General features: G+C 41.5%; 15 protein-coding genes across 15 annotated transcripts; all 15 read left to right on the forward strand.

Moving 5' to 3' along the window:
- Positions 1-4137: 4137 nt before the first annotated feature.
- On the forward strand, positions 4138-4923 carry LSM04_003896 (Mitochondrial glycoprotein; the record flags this gene model as incomplete). The annotated part of the gene is made up of 1 exon (XM_067331895.1): positions 4138-4923. One exon carries the CDS (start codon positions 4138-4140, stop codon positions 4921-4923), a length of 786 nt encoding a protein of 261 aa, XP_067194179.1.
- A 253-nt stretch (positions 4924-5176) lies between these two features.
- Positions 5177-6532, forward strand: LSM04_000268 (uncharacterized protein; the record flags this gene model as incomplete). Its single annotated transcript, XM_067331896.1, has 1 exon — positions 5177-6532. One exon carries the CDS (start codon positions 5177-5179, stop codon positions 6530-6532), a length of 1356 nt encoding a protein of 451 aa, XP_067194143.1.
- Positions 6533-6800: 268 nt separating this feature from the next.
- Positions 6801-7457, forward strand: LSM04_004716 (EF-hand domain; the record flags this gene model as incomplete). Its single annotated transcript, XM_067331897.1, has 1 exon — positions 6801-7457. One exon carries the CDS (start codon positions 6801-6803, stop codon positions 7455-7457), a length of 657 nt encoding a protein of 218 aa, XP_067194188.1.
- A 565-nt stretch (positions 7458-8022) lies between these two features.
- On the forward strand, positions 8023-8721 carry LSM04_002742 (Cyclophilin-type peptidyl-prolyl cis-trans isomerase domain; the record flags this gene model as incomplete). Its single annotated transcript, XM_067331899.1, has 1 exon — positions 8023-8721. One exon carries the CDS (start codon positions 8023-8025, stop codon positions 8719-8721), a length of 699 nt encoding a protein of 232 aa, XP_067194168.1.
- Positions 8722-8937: 216 nt separating this feature from the next.
- LSM04_003631 (uncharacterized protein) lies at positions 8938-10242 on the forward strand (the record flags this gene model as incomplete). Its single annotated transcript, XM_067331900.1, has 1 exon — positions 8938-10242. The coding sequence occupies one exon, from the start codon at positions 8938-8940 to the stop codon at positions 10240-10242; it is 1305 nt and encodes a 434-aa protein (XP_067194177.1).
- A 1693-nt stretch (positions 10243-11935) lies between these two features.
- Positions 11936-12274, forward strand: LSM04_005397 (FKBP-type peptidyl-prolyl cis-trans isomerase domain; the record flags this gene model as incomplete). Its single annotated transcript, XM_067331901.1, has 1 exon — positions 11936-12274. The coding sequence occupies one exon, from the start codon at positions 11936-11938 to the stop codon at positions 12272-12274; it is 339 nt and encodes a 112-aa protein (XP_067194191.1).
- A 381-nt stretch (positions 12275-12655) lies between these two features.
- LSM04_003070 (Major intrinsic protein) lies at positions 12656-13447 on the forward strand (the record flags this gene model as incomplete). The annotated part of the gene is made up of 1 exon (XM_067331902.1): positions 12656-13447. The coding sequence occupies one exon, from the start codon at positions 12656-12658 to the stop codon at positions 13445-13447; it is 792 nt and encodes a 263-aa protein (XP_067194172.1).
- Positions 13448-13816: 369 nt separating this feature from the next.
- On the forward strand, positions 13817-14266 carry LSM04_008520 (EF-hand domain; the record flags this gene model as incomplete). The annotated part of the gene is made up of 1 exon (XM_067331903.1): positions 13817-14266. One exon carries the CDS (start codon positions 13817-13819, stop codon positions 14264-14266), a length of 450 nt encoding a protein of 149 aa, XP_067194222.1.
- Positions 14267-14696: 430 nt separating this feature from the next.
- Positions 14697-15146, forward strand: LSM04_006012 (EF-hand domain; the record flags this gene model as incomplete). The annotated part of the gene is made up of 1 exon (XM_067331904.1): positions 14697-15146. One exon carries the CDS (start codon positions 14697-14699, stop codon positions 15144-15146), a length of 450 nt encoding a protein of 149 aa, XP_067194198.1.
- A 361-nt stretch (positions 15147-15507) lies between these two features.
- LSM04_000246 (MORN motif) lies at positions 15508-16824 on the forward strand (the record flags this gene model as incomplete). Its single annotated transcript, XM_067331905.1, has 1 exon — positions 15508-16824. One exon carries the CDS (start codon positions 15508-15510, stop codon positions 16822-16824), a length of 1317 nt encoding a protein of 438 aa, XP_067194140.1.
- A 224-nt stretch (positions 16825-17048) lies between these two features.
- LSM04_001147 (uncharacterized protein) lies at positions 17049-18113 on the forward strand (the record flags this gene model as incomplete). The annotated part of the gene is made up of 1 exon (XM_067331906.1): positions 17049-18113. One exon carries the CDS (start codon positions 17049-17051, stop codon positions 18111-18113), a length of 1065 nt encoding a protein of 354 aa, XP_067194149.1.
- A 425-nt stretch (positions 18114-18538) lies between these two features.
- Positions 18539-19342, forward strand: LSM04_002273 (Ribosomal L28e/Mak16; the record flags this gene model as incomplete). The annotated part of the gene is made up of 1 exon (XM_067331907.1): positions 18539-19342. The coding sequence occupies one exon, from the start codon at positions 18539-18541 to the stop codon at positions 19340-19342; it is 804 nt and encodes a 267-aa protein (XP_067194165.1).
- Positions 19343-20367: 1025 nt separating this feature from the next.
- LSM04_003592 (uncharacterized protein) lies at positions 20368-22176 on the forward strand (the record flags this gene model as incomplete). Its single annotated transcript, XM_067331908.1, has 1 exon — positions 20368-22176. One exon carries the CDS (start codon positions 20368-20370, stop codon positions 22174-22176), a length of 1809 nt encoding a protein of 602 aa, XP_067194176.1.
- A 772-nt stretch (positions 22177-22948) lies between these two features.
- On the forward strand, positions 22949-24028 carry LSM04_002323 (Polyprenyl synthetase; the record flags this gene model as incomplete). Its single annotated transcript, XM_067331910.1, has 1 exon — positions 22949-24028. The coding sequence occupies one exon, from the start codon at positions 22949-22951 to the stop codon at positions 24026-24028; it is 1080 nt and encodes a 359-aa protein (XP_067194166.1).
- Positions 24029-25700: 1672 nt separating this feature from the next.
- Positions 25701-26801, forward strand: LSM04_001647 (Palmitoyltransferase; the record flags this gene model as incomplete). The annotated part of the gene is made up of 1 exon (XM_067331911.1): positions 25701-26801. One exon carries the CDS (start codon positions 25701-25703, stop codon positions 26799-26801), a length of 1101 nt encoding a protein of 366 aa, XP_067194156.1.
- Positions 26802-27197: the final 396 nt, after the last annotated feature.

Here is a 27197-nt window from a genome sequence, read left to right on the forward strand (position 1 = left end):
CGTCATGAGGAAGACATGCTCATTTTTGAAGGCGCAGTGGTACAATCTGTTTGAATCATACCCCAAACATCTTCTAGCAACATATCGGAAACATTTTCCTCATTCCGGCAACACGAGGTCAAGCCCATGAAGAAGCATGAGGTGCACCCCTGCCGTTGGTAAACGCAACTCGTGGCGAGGGGCTTTTCTTGTCGAACACACCCATTTGGGCAGAATGCTGTATAGCCAGCTATGCGTTTTATAAACGGCAACTCTCAACTGGCAATTTCGGGTGCCAAGGTTTCGGGGAACGGTGGAACCCCCAGAATGCAAGGATGACCCCCTTTTTCTTTCAGGCACCGCCAAAGGCAAAGAGAAGGCAATCGGCCCCGCTACCAAATAAAGCCAGACGGTGTTGATGCTGAAACGTTTAGATAAAATATATGGATATGTCGTGTAACTTTGAAAACCAAAAGTAAAGGCCAAAAAAAAGAAAAAAAAAACGACCATCGAAGAGGGAAACAATGACTTCTGAAACCGCAGATGATATGGAATCCCTATACCAAATAAATACTTTGAGAAAATTCCAAAACCCCAAATATCAATCGGATGGCTTTCGCATCAAAAATTTGCCGCATAGATATAACACCGGAAAACGTGGCAGCAATAATTCCCGCTTCAATTCGCAATCCGTGCGCCGTGCCTTTGGCATCGGAAGGTCCAATCGCGTTGCAAAACGCATGTCGGCATGCCAAACCTGGTAGCAAAGAGTATAAATAATTGGAAGATTTGGCGCGCCTGCAGAGAAGAACGATGTGAAACTTCAATAAAGGCCTATGCCTGTATTCATTGTTAGCTTTCAAATGGCAAAAATTAGAGCCGCTCAATATGGTCAGGAACATGGACCACGCTACCAGGAACGAGGGCGAACCCCACGCAAAATATTTCTAGAAGACCTAAAAAAAAAAAAAACATCAACAGATCCCACCCAACGGGCACTTCCAGTGTTAAAATGGAAATCGGATTTTATAAGCAGAATGGCCCCACTCCTACAATATGGAGTGCTGTCAACATAGACTTGGGGAACCAATAGCGGGCGGAGCGAAATTGCACAGCTTCAAGGGTGAATTTTCTCGTTCCACACCGCTAGAACTCTGAGTCCGTGATTGTGCATTGGGTAACCCTCCAAAAAAAAAAAGAAAAAAAAACATTCAATAACGATCAACAGAGGGCTGCAAGATACGTCGCCATCAGAGGGTGAAACACGACGCGTGTAAGAATAACCATAAAAAGGCATGGGAGAAAACGGCAAGTTGACCATTCTTAACCGCAAAGGTCGTTGAAAATACGCTACGCTTGCGTGGAATAGTTGTATTCTCAAAAAAGAGAAGCGCTGTGAGACGCGCGGAAACGACAGGAGTCGGACACGAACCAGATCCCGGTTATTCGGGAAAACTGGGGAATCACAGGGATCCAAAGGCACTTTCACCCCGCAGAGCCCGGCAAGTTACCAGGGCCACAACCACAAACAACACGGAAAAGTTGAAGGAAGGACTAGTATTGCTTTGGGCTTATCCGGGGCTGCTCGCTTTTCCAAGGCAAACGGCGCACTCCTAAAGGAGCATGGGGGTTGAACAACCGCGCGGGGTTTTAGAAGAAGGTCGTTTGCCCCTTCAACGGGCGGAGGGTGGGGAAACCTCATTCGCCGACCGCCCCCGCCAAAAAAGAGGCAAAAACGGTTTTACGCGGCGTGATTGTGGTGCGGTGCCCGTTCCCTTCGCGACAAAGGGAAAAAGAGTTCCAGTTGAGAATGGGCAAAAAGGGTCGGCGGTTGCCTATTGGGTGGGGCGGGGTGGCGTTTGCGCAGCGCCGCCTTCTCCTACCAACGGCAGGGTCGGCGAAATGCTCTTTTGGCAATGGCGGAAGGGAAACGCCGTCAGGGCAGAAGCTGCGTTCCATTGCGGAGTCGCGGTCGTAACAAAGAACAAAAAAAAATCATGGGGGTTGCGGGGCCGTGGCGCCATTTGGTCGCTTTTCGCGCTGCCTTGGCGCGGTGCATGGTGAAACGGCGCCGTCATTCCACCTGAGGAAGTTATTTTTCCATGTCGAACTCAGCGAAGAAATGCTGAACAATTTCCCTTGTATAACATAATCGAGAGAACTTGCGGTGTTCACATAGCTTCCTATGGGCTATAAATGTAGTCCAAAAATCCCCTCATACCATCACCAGGGTCCTTGCAAGCGACTCGGAAATAGCGTGACCCCAGTTTGCAGCACAAACTGATTTGAGAATTTATGTGTGGGTCGACAGCATCCCCACAAGTGGATTGTAAAGCATTTTGGAAAAATGAGCCAAAGAAATCACGCACAATGTGCATCTGTGCAGGGCTGCAATTGGATAACAACAGATGAACGTAAAGTAATATGAGTTTATAAGTGTAAAATTTAACCACAACAAGTAAAAAATATTTCTAAACGAAAAGGCAATGCGGTGTTTGAACAAAACGCCATCTCTTCAGAGATCTTCTGTTAAATAAATGGAGATCGCAACTTTCCGTATGACGCATAAAGTGGGAACGCATTCGGGATTCTTGTTTCCGTACAATTTCTTTTTGAAGCTGGAGACCAGACAACTGCCATCTCCTAATTGAGGGTTACGGCGTCCTCAAGATGTAGCTAATTTATCAACTTATGCATTGAAACTTGAGCAAAAATTCCTCAATTTATTGAGGAATAGGCCTGCCCAACGTTGGAAAAAGTCAGCAAGTTACCCCCACGCTGAAAACGCATGCATCCATGTATGGATGGGGCGCATTGTTCCTTATAGAAACAGACTCGATTTTCTCAAAAGATAGTGCGTGGAACCGAACGCTCCTAATAATTTCTTAAGCAAAGGCTTTCACCATTCATTTGGCCATAGAAGAATTTCTAGGGAAATATAACGTTTCATTACGGACATGGGTCGGTAACACCGCAATTTTGAAAATAATAGAAAAAAGAAAAAAACACGAAAACACATTCAAACATCTTGTTGGACAAGGAGTTGGTAATCGCGAATATTTTACGTTTAGATGGATATGGTCAATATAGTTTCATTTAGTTTTGGCAAAGAATTCGGCGGTGGTAATTTCGAGAGGGCAAATGACCAAAAACAATGGCATTGTACTGGGGAGATCGGGGTGCGGGTTAAAGCGCTTTTAAGGCCACCTTTTCCACAATTAACAAAACGGTTTTTTCGAGAGCAGGGAGTTTTTTGAGGTCCATTGCAGCTTGTTGCCGTTGTTCCCCGAAGGCGGCCGCAAACAGCAGACCATCCACATTTTTTTTTTCTCAATTTTTTTTCCTTTTAATGGAAGGAAAAGCCGCGCCCAGGCCATCCGTCGGTTGTTTTTTTTTGGGGGGTTTCCCTGCGGGGCTGCGGCGGCCCGGCGAAAACCGCCGGGAAAAGCAACCCGGGGGCCCAGCTATTCCCAAAGAGGGCGTTGTCGGAGGAGGCCGGGCGCGAAATGCACGGCTTCTTTTCCGCGGTCTCCCCCTCTTTTCTTGGGAATTCCCCCGGGGTTCTTTTTGGCCGCCTTTTCCCCATCTCCGGTGAACGCGTTGCCTCTTCAATCAGCGCGTGCAGAGAAAAAAAACGAACAAAAGCTGATGAGGTGCTTTTTGGGACGGAAAAAAAGGGCTCGTTTTTTTTTTCGCTTGTGGTGTGTGCTTGTGCGGTGCGGTTTTTTTTTCTTTGGTTTATTATTGCAGGTTCTTTGTTTCTTTAGGCCCGTTTTTCCAATTTCCCCGGCGAAGAGTGGTGGTGAGGGTTTGGTGGGGGGATGGGGTGATTTCAGTATACACTGCGTGATGTTTTTCCTTTTTTCTTGATAACATAGGGGCGTACCGTTTCTCAATCTTCACCCCTTCCTTTCCCTTTCCCGAGAAGTATTTTTCTTTCAGTTTTTTGGTTTTCTTAATTTAACCGCACTCTTTTTCATCTTTTGTTTTTCTGCACAGTCTCCTTATTGTTTGTAGCACCTCTTTGAACCTTTTCTTTCGTTGGATGTCAAGAAAAAAAAAAAAGGAGCATCGATTTTTCCCAACTTTTATTTTCTGAGAATAATTTTGAAGGGTTTTTTTTTGCTCAATAAAATATTTTTAACGTTTTGTTGAATAATGCATAGTTTGATTCAAAGGACCCGCCAAACTCTCATGACACGGGCGTTTTCAGAAATCCCAGAGTCAGTACTAAAAGGCGAAAAGATTTCTCAGGAAGTGAGACGAAGAGTTTTACCCCGTCGTCATCGTAAACTATATACGCTAACCGTTCGTGAAGAAAATGAAGAGAAGCTTCGTGATTTTCTTCCTCCCAAACCTATTGTTCCTACTGGGTGGAAATTAGAACACCAGTTGAATAGCAATCGATTCGATCTTCGAAAGACGGTTAATATTCGAGATTTTGGAAAAGAGGAGTTACATGTTATAGCTTTAATGGAGGTAAAACAGTATGAAGGAACTTATCGCATGGATAATGGAGAACGCGAGGAAGAAGAGTATCTTTTTTTTTCTTTATTCGTTCAGAAGGAACGAGTTCCAGGAGCGTTGGAGTTTGGTTTGACATCTATAGATATGGAATTGGTAATGGATTCATTAGCTATTCACAGGAACCAAGAAGAATTAGAGGTTGCTCGTGATTCCCTTTTATCGACGGGTCACTTTACCGACTCACTTAAAAAACACGGACAACAGAGGAACTTGGATTGTCGAAGAAGCAGAGACAGACGATATCGTGGGCCTATGTTAAACGAATTAGATGATGACTTTTCTGATGAAATTCTTGATTACCTTGATGAAAGAGGTGTAAATAACGGATTTGCGGAATACATAATGGCACAAGCACATTTTTTCGAAGAAGATGAATATCTTAATTGGTTACGCCTCCTGAAACAATTCGCAGAGTAGTGTTTTTGTTTTTGTTCTTATTTTGAGATAAATAAGGTATCCGCTACGGATGGCGAACTTGGAACAAGGGTTTATACACTCATACATAGATTAGTATATATATATATATATATATATATATATATATATATATATATATATATTGTATTTGTGATGGTAAAAAAAATTAATGTTATAGTTTATAGAGTTTTTTTGTTTGATTTTTCATATTTTTTTCTACCTTTGTAGTTTCATAGGGTTAAGATATCAAATTATGTTTTTGCGTAATCGAGGTCTTCATAGCTACCAAAGAGGTGGTTGGGGTCCGGGATCCAAGCATCAAAAACATATGTCTATGAACCCAACGCTATATCTCTATCGATTTCCAGGCCCACATGGACCAGGTCCGTACACTATGAAGTACTGGTGGACGTTAGGTTGTTTTCCAACCGGGAGAGAGGTGCCATTCCGCTTGCAGGAATTTTTGGCAACTTATAAACAGGCACATGTTCCAGTTGAAGTGGAAGAGTGGCTTCATTGCTTTGTAAAGAACCCTGTTTCTGAGCTTATAAATGCTTCCACAGAATTGTTTGATGCTTTAGAAGCTTCTCCAGAAATAGAGTTCACACGTGGTTATACAGCCATAAAACCAAGTGTAATACCTTTACTTAAACCTATGAAAAAATTTGAGAAACAACTTGGAGTTAAAATATCACCAGTTGGTGTTCGTGCAGTCATATCTACTCCTTCGTTAAGGGAACGTTTTCTTGATGATTTATATGAATACCGGGAATTGATTCAAGCAGGAGGAAGTACCCCTCACCGGCGTCTGGCTAGAAAAAGTTTTGATGATCCACTTCCTATATCTGATGAAGAAAAGTTACATATTAGTAGAGGGGGGGCTGATTCTATTGGAAAGGAACTAGGTAATTTTGTAGGTGACATTGTTTCTCCCCCAGAATGTACAGCTGTTGATGAAAAAAAATTAATTCAGTTATTCACAACCGTTTCTGAAGGTTGTATAAGTTGTGGTCACTACGATGAAGCTACTTCTATGCTTGCCGGTGCCTTAATGTTTTGTCATGATGAAGACGCACAAGCTGTGGCTCATGCAAATTTGGCAGTGGGATTTCTATTGAATGGTGAATTCAAAGAGGCGGAGTTTAACGGTAGAGAAGCGGCACTCTTACAGCCAAAGCCAAAATTAAAATCTTCTGGTGGAGCTAGAGGATATGCGGCATGGGCTGCTGCTGTTGCATATCAAGATGACTTTGAGAAAGCGGAATCTATAGTACAGGATGCACTTCGTATACATGAGAATGACGAAACACTAAAACAACTTTCTGCACAATTTCTAGAGTTACGTGCCACACAAAGATTGCTTTCTTCTAATGGAGAAGTTCCTTATTCTTTAAGAGGAAGTAAAACCCATATGCCTTCACAACGATCACGTGCTCTTGCTACCGGTAATGGAAAGGGATTTGATAACGAATTTGATTGGATAGTCTTTAATAATAAACTATACCCAAGCAAAATGAACCCCAAAACAAATGAAATGGGATCTGTATTCCGTCGCGTAGGTAATTTGGGTTTGTTTATTTCTACTTCAATGTCTATGGAACGACTCTGATTTTATCGCAGAATGGTCCATCAGTTACAGTAAGTTGATACTTATGCTAATTACATAATAGTTTCCTGAGATTGGCGTGCTTTTTATTGATATTTTAAACATATTGTTATTCTTATTATTACTCTTGTTGATGTGGTTATTGTGTTATTATTATTATTATTATTATTATTATTATTATTATTATTATTATTATTCTCTTTTTTTTCATTATCAATTGCTATGTCTCCGTTTGTGGGGTAGATTTTTTTTTCTTGCACATCTCCGATCTATGCCTATTTCCGCCGTTGAAGCCTTTGAGAAACGTCAATTGACGCGTGACGATGGTGAGAAGGTCGTTCCACCGTCTCTAGCCCTCGTTGCTGCACTTGAATCTGGATACCGGTTTAAGCTTTCTACGATGGAGGAGGCGGCTGCCTCTGGAAAATATCCTGGATTGCTGACGAAGGATGAATTTGTCTCACTTTGCGAGAAAAATCCTGATAACTGTCTTGACTCAGAAGCGATGGCGAAACACATCTCTGTGCTTGCACCGAATGGTTCGGTTACTCGTGCCTCCCTTCAAGATGCTGCAGCAAAGACAGGATCAAGTGAAGATGCTCTTACCAATGATGAGATTGACGCTCTTTTTGATGTTCTAGATGAGAACAACACCGGGTCTATTCCAGCCGAAGTGCTTATGGGAGCAATCTATGGACACAAAGGAAGGGATGCTTTGGCGAAGCAGAGGAAAGAATATGCGAGAGCCAAGGAAGCAGCAGAAAAGGAAGCAGCAGCCAGGGAGCAAGCAGCCAAAGAGGCAGCAGAGAAGAAAGCAGCCGCAGCCGCAGCCGCAGCAGCTGCTAAGCCTGCCCCTGCCCCTGCTCCAGCTCCAGCTCCAGACCCTGCTCCTGCTGCCAAGGAAAAGAAGACAATGTGCGGGTGTTAAGAAAAAAAAAGTTTTCTGAAAAAGTTTTACTGTATTTGTTAAGGAAAAAAGAAAACGAAAGGTAATGCATGGTTTGACAGGGGTGATATACCTTTTCTTCTATATGTCAGACTAGGACTCTTTTTTTTTTTTTACAAGCTTCTTATTTTGCTCGCTTCAGCGGCAATTAGAGAAAAAAAAATCATATTTATCTATTTCTATATGTATCTCTGGGTAGGACAGGGGAGGAACAGCGCAAAGAAAGGAAAGAGAAACGAAAACATCAAAACTCTAAAAGAAGAGAGGAACGGATGGAAAGAAAGAGAATCGCCTTCACCTTTTCTTTAGGCTTTAATTTTATGACTTTTCTTTTCTTCTTTCCTTGGTTTTCTCGGATATGATACATTTCTGTAGTTATTGTCTCTTTTTTTTTACCTGGCTTTTCCTCTTTCTCTTGTTTTTTTTTTCTCTTCTAAAAGAAAATAATTGCAGGGAATATATATATATATATATATATATATATATATATATATATATAGTGAGAGAGAAAGAGAGTGATAGGTTATCTTTCTCTTCTATACAACTCATGATAAGCTGGACACGTGTATTGCTAAGAGTTCAAAGAGGAGGGTCATTGCAAGCTTTTATGCCTTATCCGTCAATTGCTTCGAATCCGGTTGTGTTTTTTGATATTACGGTTGAAGGGGATGCACTGGGACGAGTGTCTGTAGAACTGTTTCGTGACACTGTGCCTAAAACCACGGAGAACTTTCGTTCCCTCTGTACTGGTGAACGTGGTCATGGTCAGTGCCCTCTATACTATAAGGGAATTCCATTCCACAGGATTATTCCTGGGTTTATCGTACAGGGTGGTGACATCCTATGTAAGGATGGTCGTGGAAATGTTAGCGTCTTCGGGTTTCCTTTTCCTGATGAAAGCTTTGACGGAAAAGCAGGTAAAAATCTTCCTGGAACAGTGGCTATGGCTCACAGCGGTCCAAACCAAAATGGTTCTCAATTCTTTTTTAATTTAGCTCGAAACGAGCAATTGGATGGAAAATTTGTTGTTTGCGGACAGGTATTAGAAGGATGGGATGTTGTAAGCAAAGTAGCTGGGCTATGCGGTTCACGTTGTGGTACACCTGTAAGTCGTGCTTGGATTACAGATTGTGGGCAAAGTAGTGGTATAAAACTTGAGGAGACAGAGGATGCTCTATCTGGGGAGCGGACCTTACATGCAATGCCTGGGAAAGAAGTTCTTGATCTTATATCTCCACGGTATTAGATCAAATTCTATAAAATCCTTACCACTTGGTTTTTCTTACATTGTTTAAAAATTTATTATTGTTATTATCGCTATTGTTATATATATTTGATTCTTCCGTTTTTTTTTATGTTTTAAAAAATTAATGATTACAATAATAATTTTTATGCCTTTTTTTTTTCTATTTCTATCTTTCTCTCGCTGAAGTTTGTAATTTCCCACCCCTGCAAGCTGAGCATGAGCAGAAGGTCTACTCGGACCGAACGAAGGTCGCGCTCAAGCCGTGTCGACTTCGGAACCCCTGAAGTATTCAACAGCAGATCAAGACGAGTTTCTGGCCGGTTAACGAAAAGCGAGGTGGGTGCTTTGATGCTTCTTCTTGCTGCGGATGCAGTCTCAGAAGACGGAAGGGAGGAACGTGATATGCTAAGCACTGAACGTCTCGCGTTAGAGATGGGTCTTGTGAGTACGAACCATGCTCCTCTCGGATCCCCTGAGATACCTAAGAATCTTTCGGATGTGGATATTAGTGCTTCTTCTGCTGGAGATTCTGACAGTGTCGGCGAAAGGGTAATTATTCCTTCACAAGCTGATGAGGAATACACAAACGTCCCTACTCATGCTCTCCTTGTTGAAGACATCCTTCTTCGTGTGATGAATTTTCTGCCATGGGAAAGTGTACTACGTGCACGAGGTGTAAACAAGTTTTTCTTGCGCTTGTCATTGTCCTTCTTGATTGTATGCCGACCTCCACGCAATACAACACCAGCTTTATTCATTCCGTGTCATGAAGATCTTATGATGAATGAAGGTATGATTGAGGCCCAGTTGTCATCTACACGTGGTTCATGGGTGTGCTCTGAGTGCGGAATGTTAGGAAACTTTCGTACCTTGCGCCTTAAACCTTGCTGTCAAGTATCACGTTCTGAAGGACAGCGAATGTTTATTGGACAACTTCGACGTGATGGTACTGTTCCAATGGTAAAGTGGCTTATCTCAACAGTTTTGCAGATCCCGTCTGATGCTCTTATTTCAGTGGAGAACCACCGTAACAAGACTTCTAATCGAGGAAAAGGCTGTGCCTGGGTGACATTACGGGATTCTGCCGTATCCAGTCTCCTGAAATACCATCATCGAATTTTCTTCGATAGTGTGCGGGGTGTTGAAGGTGTTTGGTTGGTACCATCGCATTCTCGTGAAGTGTTGGCCGCCGTCGCCAGTTTGCGCGGATCTATGCCGGATCGAGCAAAACACATGCCACGCAACACAATTGTTGTGGAGACGCCACTCTCAGTGTTATCACCAATCCCAGCTCCACCGCGACCTGCAATTCCAATTGAAGGAATGAATATGCCCTCGCCAGGACTAACAGTACAATTACCATTACCACCACCACCAGCACCATTGCCACCATCATCGTCGTCAGCGCCATATGAAGTTTCATCAACGTCGAACCCACGGAAGGGCTCTAAACCGCGAGGACCATGGAGACATGACCCCTACTCCTTTTCATTGATTATTTCCCCTCAGTTTCATTATTAAGTTTATATACATTGTGTCCAAATAGGTTATGTATAGGAGGGGTGTTTATACAAGAAAAAAAAACCCTCACTTGGTTACCCCTTTCCCTCCCTCTCCTCCCCCTTCTCCCGCATATACTATGAAAAAAAAAAAAAACGTAATAATCCAAGAGAAATAGTCCATCCTATTCACTGAACGGGTGTTTCAATTGTAGCTCGGATGGCGTAAAGACCTAACCTGGATTCTATACAAGAGATGAAGTAAAGAAAAAAAAGTAGTGTAGAAGAAAGATGATGGATATAAAAAAAAAAAACACCAATAAACAAGACGTGAAAGAGGAGAAAGATGTACTGGAATAACGTACACAAAAATGAGACAATTATATATTTGCTTTTTGTGGAAATTTGCGATTGAGTACATGAGGAGTGGTGGGTATAGGAGCGTCGAGGTCATCGAAGGGAGTGAGAGGTAACACCTTTTTTTTTGTAATCAACTCCACTATACACATATCTTTTTTTTTTAAACCAAGGGTTCAAAAAGATGTAAAGTCTTTATTGGAAGTATAATTCATGCACCGATTAGATAAGAAAGAAAAGTTGATCCCTATTGAAGAGAAATAAATGAGGGATGTATGAGTTTCTGTGTGTGTTTTTCTTTGAACCCATGTGGTGACGAGGAATAAATCCAATACTGCAAATTATATATATATGTATATATGTATATACCGGATTGTCATCCCTTTCCTCCCCTCCCTCTAGGAACTCATCGTATATTCTTCATACACTCGTGGAGAAAAAAAAAATAAAAAAATTATACGTTTTACTTTTTGCGTGCATATATTTTCATGCATATACATACACTATATATATGTCTGTTTGTGTATGTATATATGCTTTGTCTTTTTCTATAATATTATATACAGTACGTTTTATATGGAAAGATGCATTTTTTTTGTTTTCTTTTTGCATCTATAATTGTTTCTAACATTGCAGACACCCCCCTTTTTGCTTTATACAGCATATGTTGTACAACGATTTGTGTCGTTATCACCTCCCTTTGCAACACTCGGTGAGTGTATAAGGCCAAGGAAGAAAGGAACTTCACAAAAAATTCACCGAAGGAGAGAGATAAAGAGAAGGAAAGAAAACAAAAAAGTGAAGCAGAACGGAAAATAGCAAAGAGAATCGAATAAATGAAAGGAAAAAAGAGAATACATTATACCGTGCACTGAGGAAGTGTGATACAAAATCGCTAAAAAAAACTCTCCTGGAAAACCTTTGGTGACAAATCTATTTAAAAACAGGGGTAATACTTGAATTTTTGGGACTTGAAATGTGAAATAGGCGGGAAATAAAGATTTTTTGATGTGATCTGTTGTAAATAAGTGCTTGAATTCAGTGCCACCGTTTTCGTTTCTTATTTGTCCTTTTCTTCTAATTTTGCTCCTTTTCTTGACATTTTTTTTTGTTATTTTGGTTCTAGAAATAGAGCAGACACCAGGAAATTCTCCTTGATTTACTACCCTTCCCATCAGAACAGAGTTGACCTTGGGAGAGGAAACGAAAGCGCAGGTGACGCATTTCTTCTAAGTAAATTGAACGAAAGAGTAAAACAACAGCAACAGCAAGGGGTAAGAAGGAAAAACCAGAAAGAAGAGCAATAGAAAAAAAAAGACAATCAAAGGAGTAACGGAACAGATATATTCAAGGATATAATGCCCCAGAATGACTGCGTTCTGATGGACAAGATTATTGAGGGAGATGGGAAAACTATCCCACGCAAAGGCAGTATTGTGACCCTTGATTATGTTGGTTTTTTGCCCGATGGTAGAAAGTTTGACTCCACTATTGAACGTGGAAGGCCTTTTGTTTTTCGTGTGGGGTGTGGGGAAGTTGTAAAGGGATGGGACGAGGGAATCGTGCAGATGTCAAAAGGAGAGCGGAGCCGACTCACCATGCCTCCCTCTTTGGCTTTTGGTTCCACCGGATTTCCAGGTATGATTCCTCCTGACACCACCATCGTATTCGAAGTGACACTGTTGGATGTAGCTTAGGACCAGGTTTGTGGCAACCACGCATGTAAGTTTGCACAAGAAGAAAAGAGTTGCAGATATGCAACTGCCTTTCTTCTTTTTTTTTTCTCTGTTTCTCTCCCTTTTCCTTCTTTCACAGAGACTCTCTGGAAGTTGATTCAAACCTGGCATCTGTATGACTTGCGAAAGTGAGGAAATCCGAAAAAAAAGTAGACAATGGAATTATAAAACAATAAAAATTTTTTTTTTTCTATTTCTGGAAAATTAAAGCATAGTATATGTCTGTTTTTATTAGCTTAATTCTCTTTGCTTTTTTACTTTTCTTCCTGTTTTCTCTTTCCATACGGGAATATTAACTAAAAGGAAGAAACCCAAAAGGAAAAAAAGTAGCACTTAATAAGTATGCTCTCAGATGATACTGCAAAGACGGAGCCGGTGCCCCAGGTTGACAAAGGAAAGACTGCTCTCAATCCAACTGGTGGCGTAAGCAAATTTGCCTTCTTACGAAGTTGCTACTTCAACGCATTTTTCTCCGCAGTAATTGTGGAATTTATAGGAACCTTCTTATTGGTTCTTACCGTGCCACTTAGTACTATGAATAACGCAGAGATGTCTCCATTTTCTGTGGGGTTTATGCTCATGTCGTTGGTCTTTTCCTTCGGTTATATGAGTGGTGGTCACATGAATCCAATGGTCTCTTTTGCTGTTTTTCTTAGCTCTGCCAATTTTGGAAAATCTCGTTTGCTGTTCTACTTTATAGCGCAGATGCTTGGTGGTGTGGCAGCGGCCTTTTATTGTGTATTAATTCACGGTAATGAATTTCCAGTGCCCAATATGGGTTTGGACTTTTTGCAAATGTTACGAGGTTTTCTAGCAGAAAGTATCTTTACCTTCGTTTTGACTTCTGTCGTTCTACATGTTGCAATCAGCAAGCAACGTGATAATAATTTTTATGGTTTCGCAATTGGTACTGCTGTTCTTGTGGGTGGTTTAACATGTGGTTCCATTTCAGGAGGAGCCTTCAATCCTGCTGTCGCTACTTCGTTGATAGTTGTCCGTTGTTTTGTATCGTTTTCAGATACCGGGTGCACTCCAATGGCATCACTATGGGTTTATTGGGCATCAGAAGCAGTTGGGTCAATCGCCGGTACAATATTATATCTCGCAGTTCAAAATGTGGAAGAAAGGTTTTAATAGAGTGATAGGAAAAATATAGTGAGTGAGTTTTCAAAGTAGATTGTAATAAATATATTTTTTTCACTCCCCCTTACATTATATTTAAGGTATCAAGAAAGAAAGAAAGAAAGAAAGAAAGAAAGAGAGATGTCTTGTGTTCATGCGATCGTGGAGCTAATAAAGGCTGGGTATGGTGGTTTTTTTTATTCTTATTTTATCTTATTTTTTGGACCTATTGAGTGAAACTCCTTCTCACTTCAAAGGTTCTCTTAATCCTCTTATTTATTCTTACACTCTTATTAAAATGGAGGTTTTTAATAGTCCTTCTAAAGTTTTTTTTGTTAAAGTTTTTCTTGTTTGCGAGCAGCACAAATACACTGATAAACAATGGCCGCACTTACTGATGAGCAAATCCGAGAGGCGTTCAACCTTTTCGATGCCGACGGCTCCGGTGCCATTGATGCAGAAGAGATGGCACTGGCAATGAAGGGACTCGGTTTTGGTGATCTGCCGCGGGATGAGGTGGAGCGTATGATCCGCACAATGGACACGGACGCCAATGGCCTGATTGAGTACGGCGAGTTTGAGCGTGTGGTGAAGTCACGTATGGCCCAGAAGGATTCACCGGAAGAGGTACTGAAGGCATTTCAGCTATTTGACCTTGACAAGAAGGGAAAGATTTCATTTGAAAACCTGAAGGAAGTGTCGAAGCTACTGGGTGAGAATCCTGGCGATGACGTATTGCGTGAGATGATTGCAGAAGCCGATGAGGACGGTGACGGTGAAGTGTCCTTTGAGGAGTTTAAAAACGTCATGATGCAAATGCGTGGAAAGTAGACGTGGCAACGGGAAGGAAGTTTGTTTGGGCTTTGAAGCAATTCAAACACTCTCGTACCTCAATGCAAATTTTGTAGAGCACCAGTAATTATCTGCTTCTAGGGAAATATCGGAGTTTTTTGTTTTTTAGAGGTATGAAGGAGTCTATATATACTCATTGTTCTTTCTTTTAGTGAGAGGACAGTCAGGATCTCGTGGACTGAGATAAACTTAATCCATATATGCTAAATAATGAATATTGTTTTTTGCATAATGATGGGAAACAATCTTTTGACCTTATTTTCTTTATTTTTGCCATTTTTTTAATCCTTTCATCCGTAGTTTTAGATTAATTTCTTCTACCAGGTGGTGAGGTTTTCAATAGTTCTTCTACAGTTTTTTTTGTTAAAGTTTTTCTTGTTTGCGAGCAGCACAAATACACTGATAAACAATGGCCGCACTTACTGATGAGCAAATCCGAGAGGCGTTCAACCTTTTCGATGCCGACGGCTCCGGTGCCATTGATGCAGAAGAGATGGCACTGGCAATGAAGGGACTCGGTTTTGGTGATCTGCCGCGGGATGAGGTGGAGCGTATGATCCGCACAATGGACACGGACGCCAATGGCCTGATTGAGTACGGCGAGTTTGAGCGTGTGGTGAAGTCACGTATGGCCCAGAAGGATTCACCGGAAGAGGTACTGAAGGCATTTCAGCTATTTGACCTTGACAAGAAGGGAAAGATTTCATTTGAAAACCTGAAGGAAGTGTCGAAGCTACTGGGTGAGAATCCTGGCGATGACGTATTGCGTGAGATGATTGCAGAAGCCGATGAGGACGGTGACGGTGAAGTGTCCTTTGAGGAGTTTAAAAACGTCATGATGCAAATGCGTGGAAAGTAGACGCATTGGTGCTTGTTTGCGAAAGGGGGTGATATGTTGGAGGACACATAAATATAGAGTTTTTTTTTCTTTTCTGTATTTCTTTCATATGGTCCCTTTTTTTTGTCTTAGAAATTCTTTTTTTGTTGCTGCTATCTACATGGTAATAGTGGCGTTAAATATTTCTTGTTTACATATTATTTTTTTTAATCTATTTTATTTTCGTGCGAAGGAATGACCCTTATTCGTTTATTTTTTTCTGGTTCTCTCTATTTTTCCTCTGTGCTTGGTACCTTTTTCTAACCTAGCAAGCACTCTAGTGTGTCTGTACAGGGTGACTGTTGTCTCTTTATCTTGAAAGAAAGAAAAACGAAAAAACAAAATGTCACTTGCAGCACATGCTTCATCAACGTCTTCAAAGACGTCGCCTGGAGAACAATCCCTGTTAAATCCGCTTGCCTTTCCACCAAACGGAGCAGCTATTTTACAGCAGTCTCTGGAGATGCAGCGAGCAGCCATGCTTTCACTCGATATGCGATCTCTGGAGGGACGGCACGCATTGCAGCAAAAGAGGTCCAGACTACAAGTATTACGAAAACAAATCGAACGGCGACAAGAGATGGAAATTATAGATCAACAAGCTTCACTAACTACACAGCAACTTCTTACTGATTTAACCCTAGCTATTCATGAACGTCAGACAAGACTTAGACCTGAAGGGTATCAATCATTCGTCTTTGAAAATGGCGATGTATATGAAGGTAATTGGAAGGGTTGTCGCATGCATGGAACTGGTTATATGAAGCGAGTGGAAGCAAATGATCTTTACGAAGGTGAATGGTTTCTTGGGTTGCGCAACGGAACAGGAGCCTGTCACAGCCCTGATTTTGGTACATTTTACAGTGGGAAATGGCAGGATGGAAAATGGCATGGACGTGGAGAATTAGTAGAACCCGAAGGTATGTACATGGGAGAATTTGTTGATGGTCGCCTGGAGGGTTATGGTGAGTATGTTTACAACGATGGTCATGTATACAAGGGTGAATGGATCAATGGTTTATACGAGGGTCAAGGAACATATCTTGTTCCAATTGGAGGTAAATACGAGGGACATTGGATTGCCGGTAGGGAGCACGGACGAGGAACTCTGACGTTTTTTAACGGCGACACATACGTGGGGGAGTGGCACCACGGACTTCGCCACGGTGTGGGAGTGTACTCGAGTGCTTTTCTTCAGTACGATGGAGATTGGTGCCATGATGCAGTGCATGGAAAAGGAAAGTGCAGGTACGCTGATGGCTCCATGTATGAAGGAGAGTGGCTTAATGCTATGTTTCATGGTGAGGGGAAATATATCAATCAGGCACAGAAACAGAGTTACGAGGGTGGTTTTCGCTATGGTAAGCGAGAAGGATGGGGGGTGTATCGTTCTGAAGATGTAGAGTACAGTGGTGAATGGCGGGATGACAAAAAACACGGCAAGGGAGAAATGAAGATTAAAGGTGGAGGAACATTTTGCGGAACGTGGCACAATGAATTGCCTCATGGTGAGGGTATCTACACCGCTAATGGTGAAACGAAACATGTCGTCTATGAGTACGGAAAGTGTGTTAGCGTTACCGGACTTGAAGAGTATCAAAAAGTGAACTTGCGGTTTGTGTTAGGGCAAGACAAACCTGGAACATGTACAGAAAAATAGTTCTTTTTCGATTCATATGTCGTTTTAAATATTTGTAATATTTATCTCCAATTTTTTTTTTCTATTATCCAGAAATTACACCTTTTTCTTCCTTCTTCTTCTTCTTATCGTTTTGCTTCTCTTTATTACTGATATAACAAAACGTTACTCTTTTTTCTAATTGTTACTTTTTTTAAATTTATTTACTTATAAAGAAAAATCTCTCCTTTTTTTTTGAGTAAATAATGGCGGGATCTGCCTTTTCATCGAGTACCATCTGTAGCGTGGAGGATTTCCGCTCAGTTTTTACCCCAAACGGAAGTGACCGACTGTTACTCTGTTATGAGACTGTAGGCGATAATGTGAAGGCGGAAGAGTTATCGAAATTTGAAGATACGGTGCGAGCGGCCGCTGAGGCGCATGGAACTAAATTAGAGTTGCACTTTTGGGAGTGCAGCAGTAACGCCTTTGCGGCAGCGAAACAGCAATTGGGTAAAGAACAGGGGACACCGCTCTTGGCAGTGGTATACCGACAAACAATCGCTGATACATTTAGAAAACCCCTTTCAAGTATGATGAATGAGATGATACATCTTTGTGAACGTCTCTCATCGTACCAACGTGGAGGTAAAGTTGCAGTATTATCCTCTTCTGCTTCTGCTTCGTTTTCTCCCACATCTACTCCCTCTACAACTGCACAGGATGGGGAGGCCCGCTTAATGGTAGATGTCTCCAAACTCGTTGGAATGGGTAAAAGACTGATGGCGGAGGGTAAAGCGGAATACGCGGGTAAGTTCTTTCAGCGCGCCCTCGACACACTAGATGCGGTGTTGCCGCATTGTGATGGAGATAACAATGTGGATGGAAGTATCGCATTATGTCTCGCATGGGTCGCACTGGCACAAATGGTACAAGGCAGAAGCGCAGAGGCACACATGCAGCGACTTGAAACACAGTACACAGATTACTGTATGGAGATTGGAAGCGATGCGGCACGTGTACGGGCGACATACCGATTAATATCTGCTATGCCCTTTACGTGGCGTAGTGATACTTGTAGCGAACGACGACTGCGGGAGATACTTCTGGGGAATCCCCAGAGTCATAATCACCGCTGCGCACTGGTGGTGACACTCTTTCTCGCCGGTGATCTTGAACGTTGCCTGACGGAGGCAGTGAAGTTGCGTGTACTTAATGTTCCTTTTGGAACTACAGCTATTGCTGCTCTTGGAGACTTTCTGGGCCGTGACCACCCATTGATGGTTCAGGGTAGCAGAACGGAAGATAAACAGGTATCAACAAAGTCATAGCTACTGTTGTTACTGTTGTGTTAAAAAAAAATCTCTTTTTCTTCTGACTCGGCTTTCTAGGTCAGGGCATATCTTAATTTTCTTCTAGAAACATGCATCATTTATGGTGTATTGTTGTATGTATGTATATATTTTTGGCCTTTACTTCCTCTTCGATCTTTTCTTTTTCGTTTAATTTTGATTCGCGCCTTATTTAAATGAAAGAAAAAAAGGTCGAGTTATTCAGTTTCACGTGAAGGACAGTGCAAAACTTACCTCTAGGAAAAGAGGGAGAGAAGTGCAGGGTACTACAACTCCGGGAAGAATAAGATAAGAAGGAAAAAAGAAAAACTATACACGAATTGTTCCACATTACGCACAATCAGGAACATATATTTTCACACCCACTTTAAAGAAAACCATAACATACCCACCGCCTAGACGCCATGAATCACGATGATGCGATGTGGAACATTATGGGGCAGAACTTCTGCTCCTTTAAAGTTAAAACACATGATGAAAAAGCACGTTTCTGTCGTAATCCATACAATGTGACAGGTCTCTGTCAGCGTGGTGTCTGTCCACTCTCTAATGCACAGTACGCAACTATCATTGAGCATGAAGATGAACTGTATTTGTATATTAAGACTGCAGAGCGTGCCCATTTACCACGTCGACAATGGGAGAAGGTACGTCTTGACGTTAGCTTCCCACGTGCCCTCGCACAGATCGACGAGGAGCTGCAGTGGTGGGATCAGAAACTTGTGAACAAAGTCAAGGCCCGTCTGCTGCGGTTGAAGCAATACCTTATGCGTCGCCGAAAGATGTTGATGGAACCAAAGGTAGAGTACGTATCTGTTAATAAACGACAGGAGGATAAATTGTTGCGTCGTGAAGAGAAGGCTGAGGCTGCCGCTCGTTTAGAACTGGAGATTGAGAAGGAGCTTCTGGACCGTCTGCGTAAGGGCACATATGATAGTGTAATGAACTGCAGCCGTGAGGCCTTTGAGCGTGTGCTGGACCAGGAGGAGGACCGTGCCGAGTTGGATGCCTTAGAGGATGAGGAGGATGAAGAGTTCCCGGAGTTTGTGATGGATGAGGAGGATGAGGAGGATGAGGAAGTGCAGGGAACGGCAGGAGAGGGCCGCAGCCGAGGAAGAGGTGGACGACGACAGCGTTTGATTATTGAAGAGGAGGTAGAGGATGATCAGATGCCGAAACGTAGTCGCGTAGATGATATGGACTGGTGATCCACAGAGGAGGGGGTACAGCTGACGTGAGGCTTACGTTGTGTGTAGCAGATGCGGGGTGATCCGGAAAGAAAAAGAAGGAAAGAAAGAAAGAAACAGGGAAAAAAAGGAAAAAAAAGAGAGATAGGGGCATATTATATTGCCAATGAAGGGAAAGTGCCTAGTAGCGTAAACCACCAGATTAATCTGTTATATATATATATATATATATATGTTTTAAAGCGAGAAAAAAAAGAAAGAGAATACAAGGGAAATAAAGGAAAAGTATGAAAGACGAGAGAGAAAAAGAAAAAGAAAAGAGAAAGTACATATTCTATTATATTCTCATTATTATTATTATTATTATTGCCATTGTGATGCACACGGAAGGAGGTCACGTGCGCATGCCATTTTTTTTTTCGTTTTCTTTTTAGTTTTTCTCCTGATCTCTTAATTCTCTATTTCCCGTTTCTCTGTGCCGAGTAAATTGTTGGTGCTACTGATAATTCTGATGATATTGGTGCCCCAGTGTTAGCGGTAGCGCGCATACTGACAGACACATTCACACGTGCGCGTTTTCCGCTGAGAGTCGTGATCTTCTTCTTAACTCATTTCCTAAACGAGAAGATGCAACGAAATAAAAAAAAGTAGTAAATACCATCCAAAGAAAATAACAGGAAAAAAATTTAATAGCGCAAAAAAAAAAAAAGACACACCAGATGTAGTGTACTCATTTTCTTGCTTCTTTGGTTCTTTTTTCTTTTTTTCTTTCTTTTTTTTCTTCTTAATCTACCGCCCTTTCCCACTTTGTGGAAAGTCGGCCACAACACAGATAAGGGCTCAATACACCAATCTAAAAAGAGAAAAAATAACAAAAACACTATTGGAAAAGTAGAAATAGCGCGTTACCTGTGCAATAATACGAAACAAGCAAAAAAATCAAACAAGCGATAAGAAAAAAAAAGGAAGCAAACAGAACAGGGAAAGGTACTTGACATCTACCACACACACACTCCCACTGAGTGTGTGATATTTGTTGATACACCATGCAGGGAGGCTTCGGCGGTACTATTGGCCTCGGCCAGACGAATACCCTGCGGCCCGGCTCAAGTCTCCGGCCGGGATCGCAGATGCGGCCGGGTTCGCAGATGCGGCCGGGTTCGCAGATGCGCCCCGGGGCCCAAGTGGCCGGAATGGGCGAGAGTCTCCAGCAGGCCGTCAATGTGACTGCCCGGGCCCCCGTCACGCTGGAGGGCATGCGGGCCGCCACGCGGTCTGGGAATGCGGGCCCCGGCCGGCAAGTGGGCGATCGCAGTTACTACATTGGATTGCTGCGGCCAAAGATCACGGAGCTGACGACAGAGATTGAGCGGCTTAATGAGCAGGAGGAGCTTATCGGGAAGAATAGCTCAGTGCTGGTGCAGCTGCAACAAAGAAATAAGAGCTTGACAGATGAGATTACAAAGTTGAAGGGGACTCTTGCCGATATTAATCTCGCAGTAGAGAAGAGCACATCACAGGATGCGAACAGTGTGAAGGAACAGGCTACGAAACTAACCCAGCTGAATATTGAACAACGGAAACAGGTGGATCAACTGTTTCTTAACGTAAAGGAAGCGGAAACACAGGCGAAAAAGAATATGCAAACTTTGGAGGAGGAGATTCAGCAATTAGATCGACGCCTTATTGCAGAGAACCAAGATTACAGTCTGTACAATGCCACACGTGAAGAAGCCTTTGGAGTTTCAGATGCTGTACTTAATCGTCAACATCAAGTACGCACATTGACTGCTAGACAAGAGTTATTAATGACAAAACTTGCTACGGATCCTGATAAAAAACGAGCAGCCGATATTTTGCGTGAAATTCTACACAAACGTCAGCTAAAGGAGGAACTCACTAAACAATGTGCACTTTCAGTAGAAGAAGAACGTCAACTACTTATTAAACAAGTCAAAAGTGCACGTGGTGATATTGAAGTATTAGAACGACAAGTAAATGAGACACGTGAGACTCTGGGTGAGTCCAGAAGTCGATGCAATTTACTTGATGAAGAGTTAAAAAGCTACAGTGGAGAAAATCTCAAGGCATTTCAAGAATTACAGGAAAAAGATCGTGAATTACAAAAATTCATGGATTCTCTTCCAGAGAAGCAGAAGGAAGAGGCTGAAAAGATCGCCGCTGTTCAGCAGAATATTTCACTTTTGCTTGAACGCATCTCACAGGCTCTTGAACTCCGTAAACAAATGCCCCGTGAAGGAGCTCCAAGTGCTTTGCAGGCATTAGAAACTGAAGTAGATGCGAAACGTAATCAGATTCAAAATGATCAAGTTACCCATCAACGTCTTCAAAAGGAATTACTCGAACGCAAGACGGAACTTGAAAAGGTAGAGAGTCTTGACAGCAAGATTAAGAAAGAGTTGGAAGCACATGCCCTTAAAATGGAGGAACAATCACAGGATATGGTAAAGTACAGTGATCTGGAAGCTCTACGACGTAGTGTTGAGAAACGTCGTGCGGATCTTGTTACTGAGCGGGGGTTTCTCACAAAATTACGTGATTCTTGCAAACAACAAATGAACGCAGCCAGTACATCTAATGAAAATATGCGAAAACGACTTAATGAAGATGCTGCATTCCGTTCAATGTCTACATTGGAGGGACGTTTACGACACCTGCGACAGTCTGCCTTCTCTCTTGAGGAGTTTGTACGACTGAAGGGGAGGGAAAGTTACTATCTTAACGTCAAGACAGACTGCCTGCGTCTCGTAGAGGAAATTAATTTGTTGTTGAAAGAGACTGACCGAACCCACGGCGGTGACGGACATCCCGTCCTGCTTGTTGGTGACCGATAAGTAAAGTGACGTGGAAACGAAACAGGAACTGAAGGAAGGAGGGAAGCAAAGGAAATGAAAAAAAAAGAAAAAAGAACAATAAAAAAAGAATAGAAAGGAAAAATAAAAGAAGTGTGTTGGCGTTGTCGTGCCAAGTAGAGTAGCGGGGTATTGAGAGTGTAAAGTGTGATTATGATTGCGAAGATCGAAGCACATGTAGATACGTACATATATATATATATATATATATATATATATTATTGGACGACAGCTGACCAACACAATTTTTCTATGCAATGCAGAGCTTGTGTTTACTCCAAGGAAAATATTCAAATCCAGCAAGAGAAAGATTAGAATAATGAAGAAAAAAAAAGACAGCAATGAGCTAGGTCAAGTAAAAGAAAAAGAAAAAAAAGAAAATAAAAGGGCAAGAAAAAATATCTTCTCCTTTCTCCCATTTTTCCTTCTCTCTTTCTCTTTTTCTGTACATGCGTGTCTGTGTGAGTAGTGTCTTTTTACGGAATGAACAAAAAAAGTGACCCGAGAAACCTTGTTTGTGGATGTGTCATCTTTTTTTTGAGAATTTAAACTTAATTAGGCATTTTTATTTATTTATTTATTTATTTATTTGTTTGAAGATGTCTTCCTCCCGTTTTATTATTCACATTCTTTCTTTCTTCCTCTTTTATGCTTTCTACAATAAAAAAAAAAGGGAACTTTAGAACAAGTAAAGAAGAGCAACAGATAAGAATCATATTACTGATTTATTATTAAATTTTAAGTAACTGTAACCATGGAGAGGTTTATGCAGGTTTACAAGGAGATCCAGACATTCTTGCTGCAACAGCTGGATACCGATTATGAGATGGACCCTAACCGTGTAAAATACCTTAAAACAATGATGGATAGAACATGTTTGGGTGGAAAATACAACCGAGGCATGACAGTCTTGAATGTTGCAGAATCCGTCTTATCTTCATACCACCATGATGAGGCGCTTAAAGAGCGTGTTCTTCATGATGCCTGTGTGTGTGGATGGATGATTGAATTTCTGCAAGCCCACTTTCTGGTGGAGGATGATATTATGGACAGTAGCACTACACGAAGAGGAAATCCATGCTGGTACCGTTATCCAGGCGTCACAGCGCAGTCTGCCATTAACGATGGACTTATTCTGAAGTCCTGGGCACATATGATGGCCTTGCACTACTTTGCAGAACGTTCCTTTCTGCAGGAGTTGCTGTGTCGTTTTCATTCCGTTGACTACAAAACTGCAATTGGTCAGCTGTATGATGTGACTTCCATGTATGACTCTAACAAACTTGATCCAGATGTACATCAACCAACCACAACGGATTATGCAGAGTTTACACTTGCCAATTATAAGCGTATCGTAAAGTACAAGACAGCCTTCTACACCTATCTACTCCCTCTTGTTATGGGACTCCTTGTCAGTGGCGGTATGTCATCTGTCGATATGGAAGTCGCAGAGCATCTTGCCATGCTCATGGGCGAATACTTCCAGGTACAAGATGATGTGATGGATTGCTTCACTCCACCAGAGAAACTTGGAAAGATCGGCACGGATATTGAGGACGCCAAGTGTTCATGGCTCGCCGTCACATTTCTCGCAAAGGCCACACCGGCGCAAGTGGAGGAGTTCAAGGCGAATTACGGTAGTAAAGATGCGGCGAAGGTGTCGGTGGTGAAGCGACTGTACACAGAAGCAAACCTGCAGGAGGAGTTCAACGCCTATGAGAATACCGTTGTGCAGCAGGTGAATACACTTATTGATAAGTTGAAGACAAACACACCGGCGTTTGCGGCGAGTGTGGCAACATTGTGGGGTAAAACATACAAGCGAGAAAAGTGAAAGGGGAAAACAGTGGGGATGGGGAGACAGATGGAAGGAAGGAAGGAAAAGTAAAAAAAAAGCAACAACACAAAATGGAAGGAATGAGAAAACGAAAGGGAGTGAAAGCAGAAGTGGATAAATGATGATGATAATAATAATAATAATAATAATAATAATAATAATAATAATAATAATAATAATAATAATAATACACACAAAAAAAAAAAAATGCATATGATATAAAATATAAGTACTTGACTCGGGTACTTCTCTTAAACAGATGCTGATGGTGCGTGTTTATATATATGTATATATCTGTCTATCTGTGTGTGTGTGTGTGTATGAATGAGTGTGTCTATTTATTTCTCTACCTGCGGCTCATCATATTCTCCTACGTTCAATCACTGTAGTTGGATTCATGTGTTTGCGTTTTTGTATACACTTTATACTTTCGACCAAAGAATTCGATTACTAAAGGCAGTACTTGAGTTGTCTGTGGGGTTTGTTTTGATTGTGATTATTTTTTTCTCTTCTGCTTATTGCTCTTGGACATCACCCTGAGTTTCGCCTTTATGATTCGCTGAGGTGGAAAAAAAAAACAATGAGGAGCCTATGGTTGAAGAGAATCCAAAAAAAAAATCTATGGGTATTTCTTCTTTATTTAATGTGTAATCATATACACATTATCAAGTGGCATGTAATTATTTTTCACTTTGGTAGCCTAATTTACGCACAAAATTACAAGTACAAGGGTCCACATTTTTCTTCTTCTGCGGAGTTCGATCTCACTTCTCCACTTTCTAGGGCTTTGCAGAGTATTGTATTTATTTCCTTTTTTTTCTGATGTTTTTTTTTTAGTTTCTTTTTCTCTTTGCTTCTTTTCTTTTACTGATGTGTTCTTGTTCCTATTCTCATTTGTATATGTTCTTCTGCTTCCTCTTTTTCTTCTTTCCTCTTCTTACTGTGTATTGCGAGAGAATAGTAGTGGAGGAGTTCTTATTTCTTCTTCTCTAGAAGTTGAGATCCTGCCATCACAAAAAGGGATCATCCTTCTACAAGACCTGCTGGCGTCTCTCGTTCTTTTTTTTATTTTTATTTTTATTTTTCTCTCTGTGCGTGTGAGTGTGAAACGAACTAACGAACCGACTAACTGACTAACGAACTAAGTGAGTGAGTGGGAAGGTTAGAGAGAGAAGGAGGTGCCCCTCCAGTGTCTCTCTATTGTGACATTGCCCGATCCTTTTCCGCGTATTTCCAGTGTGCTCACTTGACGTTATCATCTGTCATCACACATTAAAGAAAAACCCAAACGAATAAACAAGCAAAAAAGCAAACAAAGGAACCGCAACAGCAACAACTAAAGAATTCCGTTCCCCCTCCCTCCCAACGGAAGTATCAGCACTTGTTTATAACCCTTTTCTTTACAGCTGTGGGCGAGTGAAAAAATATTTAAAAAAGAGCAAAGGGAAAGAAAAAAGAACAAGAGGTGAATATATATATAAAAGGCAGGTCAACAAAGAGAATTGAGAATAATCTCTAGATAGAAAACGCAACGGTGCAAGAAGTAAGAGCAACAACAACAAGAAGAAGAAACAAAAAAGGAAAGAAAAGGTAGACTAGAAATTATTTAGTGTGTGTATATAAATATATATAAATATATAAATATATAAATAAATATTATAAATATATCATGTCGTTCCTGTGTCACGAGCCAGCGGAGGGACAGTGGATGGATGTCTACGGTGATCCTGTACGGCCACGACGCACGGGATTTGAATGTCCATTAGACACACTGCAGATAGTGGCGTGGTTAGTTATTATTGCACTCGCCGTACTGCACTACTGCCTCCATGTGCCGTTTTTAAGTGGTGCCACACTTATTGTCGTGGCTGTGATTTCGTCTATTATGTTCTCAGTTACCATTGTACTTAAGATATCACTATCACTAAGTCGTATTGAGGATCCTGTTATATTTATTACCGATTTACCGCGACTTGAACAGACAGATCTCACAAAGGAAGCCGCACCGCCGGGCACAGATCCGTGTGTATTCTGTCGCCGTTTTGTAAAGAGTGGCAGTAAACACTGTGGAGTGTGTGATAAGTGTGTACCAGGGTTTGATCATCATTGTCGTTGGCTTAACTCATGCATTGGAGTGGCGAACTATAAACCATTTTGTGCTTTTATGTTAACCGCATGGTGTGGAATGGCTTTTGTTTTCGCCGTTGGTGTGTACGTTATCGTGGATGCCTTTAAAGATAGTGAGAAGTATGAGGACCTTTTACGGCGCCATTATCACGCCCCGCAGTATTCAGCGTATATGACTTTTCTATTTGTTACAGTAGCGCTATGTTTGGCTGGTATGTGTGTGCTGGGTAAACTTATTCTCTTTCACGCCTATCTGTGCAAAACACACCAGACAACCTACGATCAAGTGTTGAAAAAGCGTGAGAAAAAACGTGAGAAACGGCGGTTAAGGCAGTTAAATTCAAAAGGTTTTCAGGAGGGGATGAGTGAGAAAAGGAGTAAGTGGTGTCAGTGGTTTTCCATTAAAAAACGTAGAGACTTCCGCAAATACAAACATAAGCCACCTGTAGATAACAATGGTACTAATAACAGCAATAATAATAATAATAATAATAATAATAATAATAATAATAATAATAATAATAATATGAGGGGAAGTGACATGGTAATGTTTAGCATGTCACAACCTTTAAATGAACCAAAACACCACAACCACGACCACGACCCTTATTCCGTTGATGACCATTATTCAGCAGCTGTGTAAAATACATTTCTCTCGCCATTGTTGCTTTACTTTTTTTTTCTTCGCTTACTCCTTAATTTGCTTTTACATCCCTTTCTAAAAATCTTTTGCTGTTGTTTTGGGAAATTATATTCTATGATCCTCTTTTTTTTTCTCTGTTCCTGTGTACTACTACGAGACCAGGCAAAATATTCAAATCGACTGGTAGAGACAACCACACCACCTCATTTTTTTTTCTCATTTCTATGAGTCTTACTTTGGTAACGTGTCCAATGAGGAGAAAAGTTACTTGCTCAGTTTGACCAGAAGATGGAGAGTTTATTGCGGTAGAAGTAGTAGCAGCAGTAATAGAACACTTGTCTTGTGCGGTGGACTCACCCAAACAGTGAGTGATGATATATATATATATATATATAT

Source organism: Trypanosoma melophagium (assembly GCF_022059095.1).
Source record: "Trypanosoma melophagium isolate St. Kilda chromosome Unknown ctg13segment0, whole genome shotgun sequence".
In the NCBI taxonomy this organism is placed as follows: Eukaryota; Euglenozoa; class Kinetoplastea; order Trypanosomatida; family Trypanosomatidae; genus Trypanosoma; species Trypanosoma melophagium.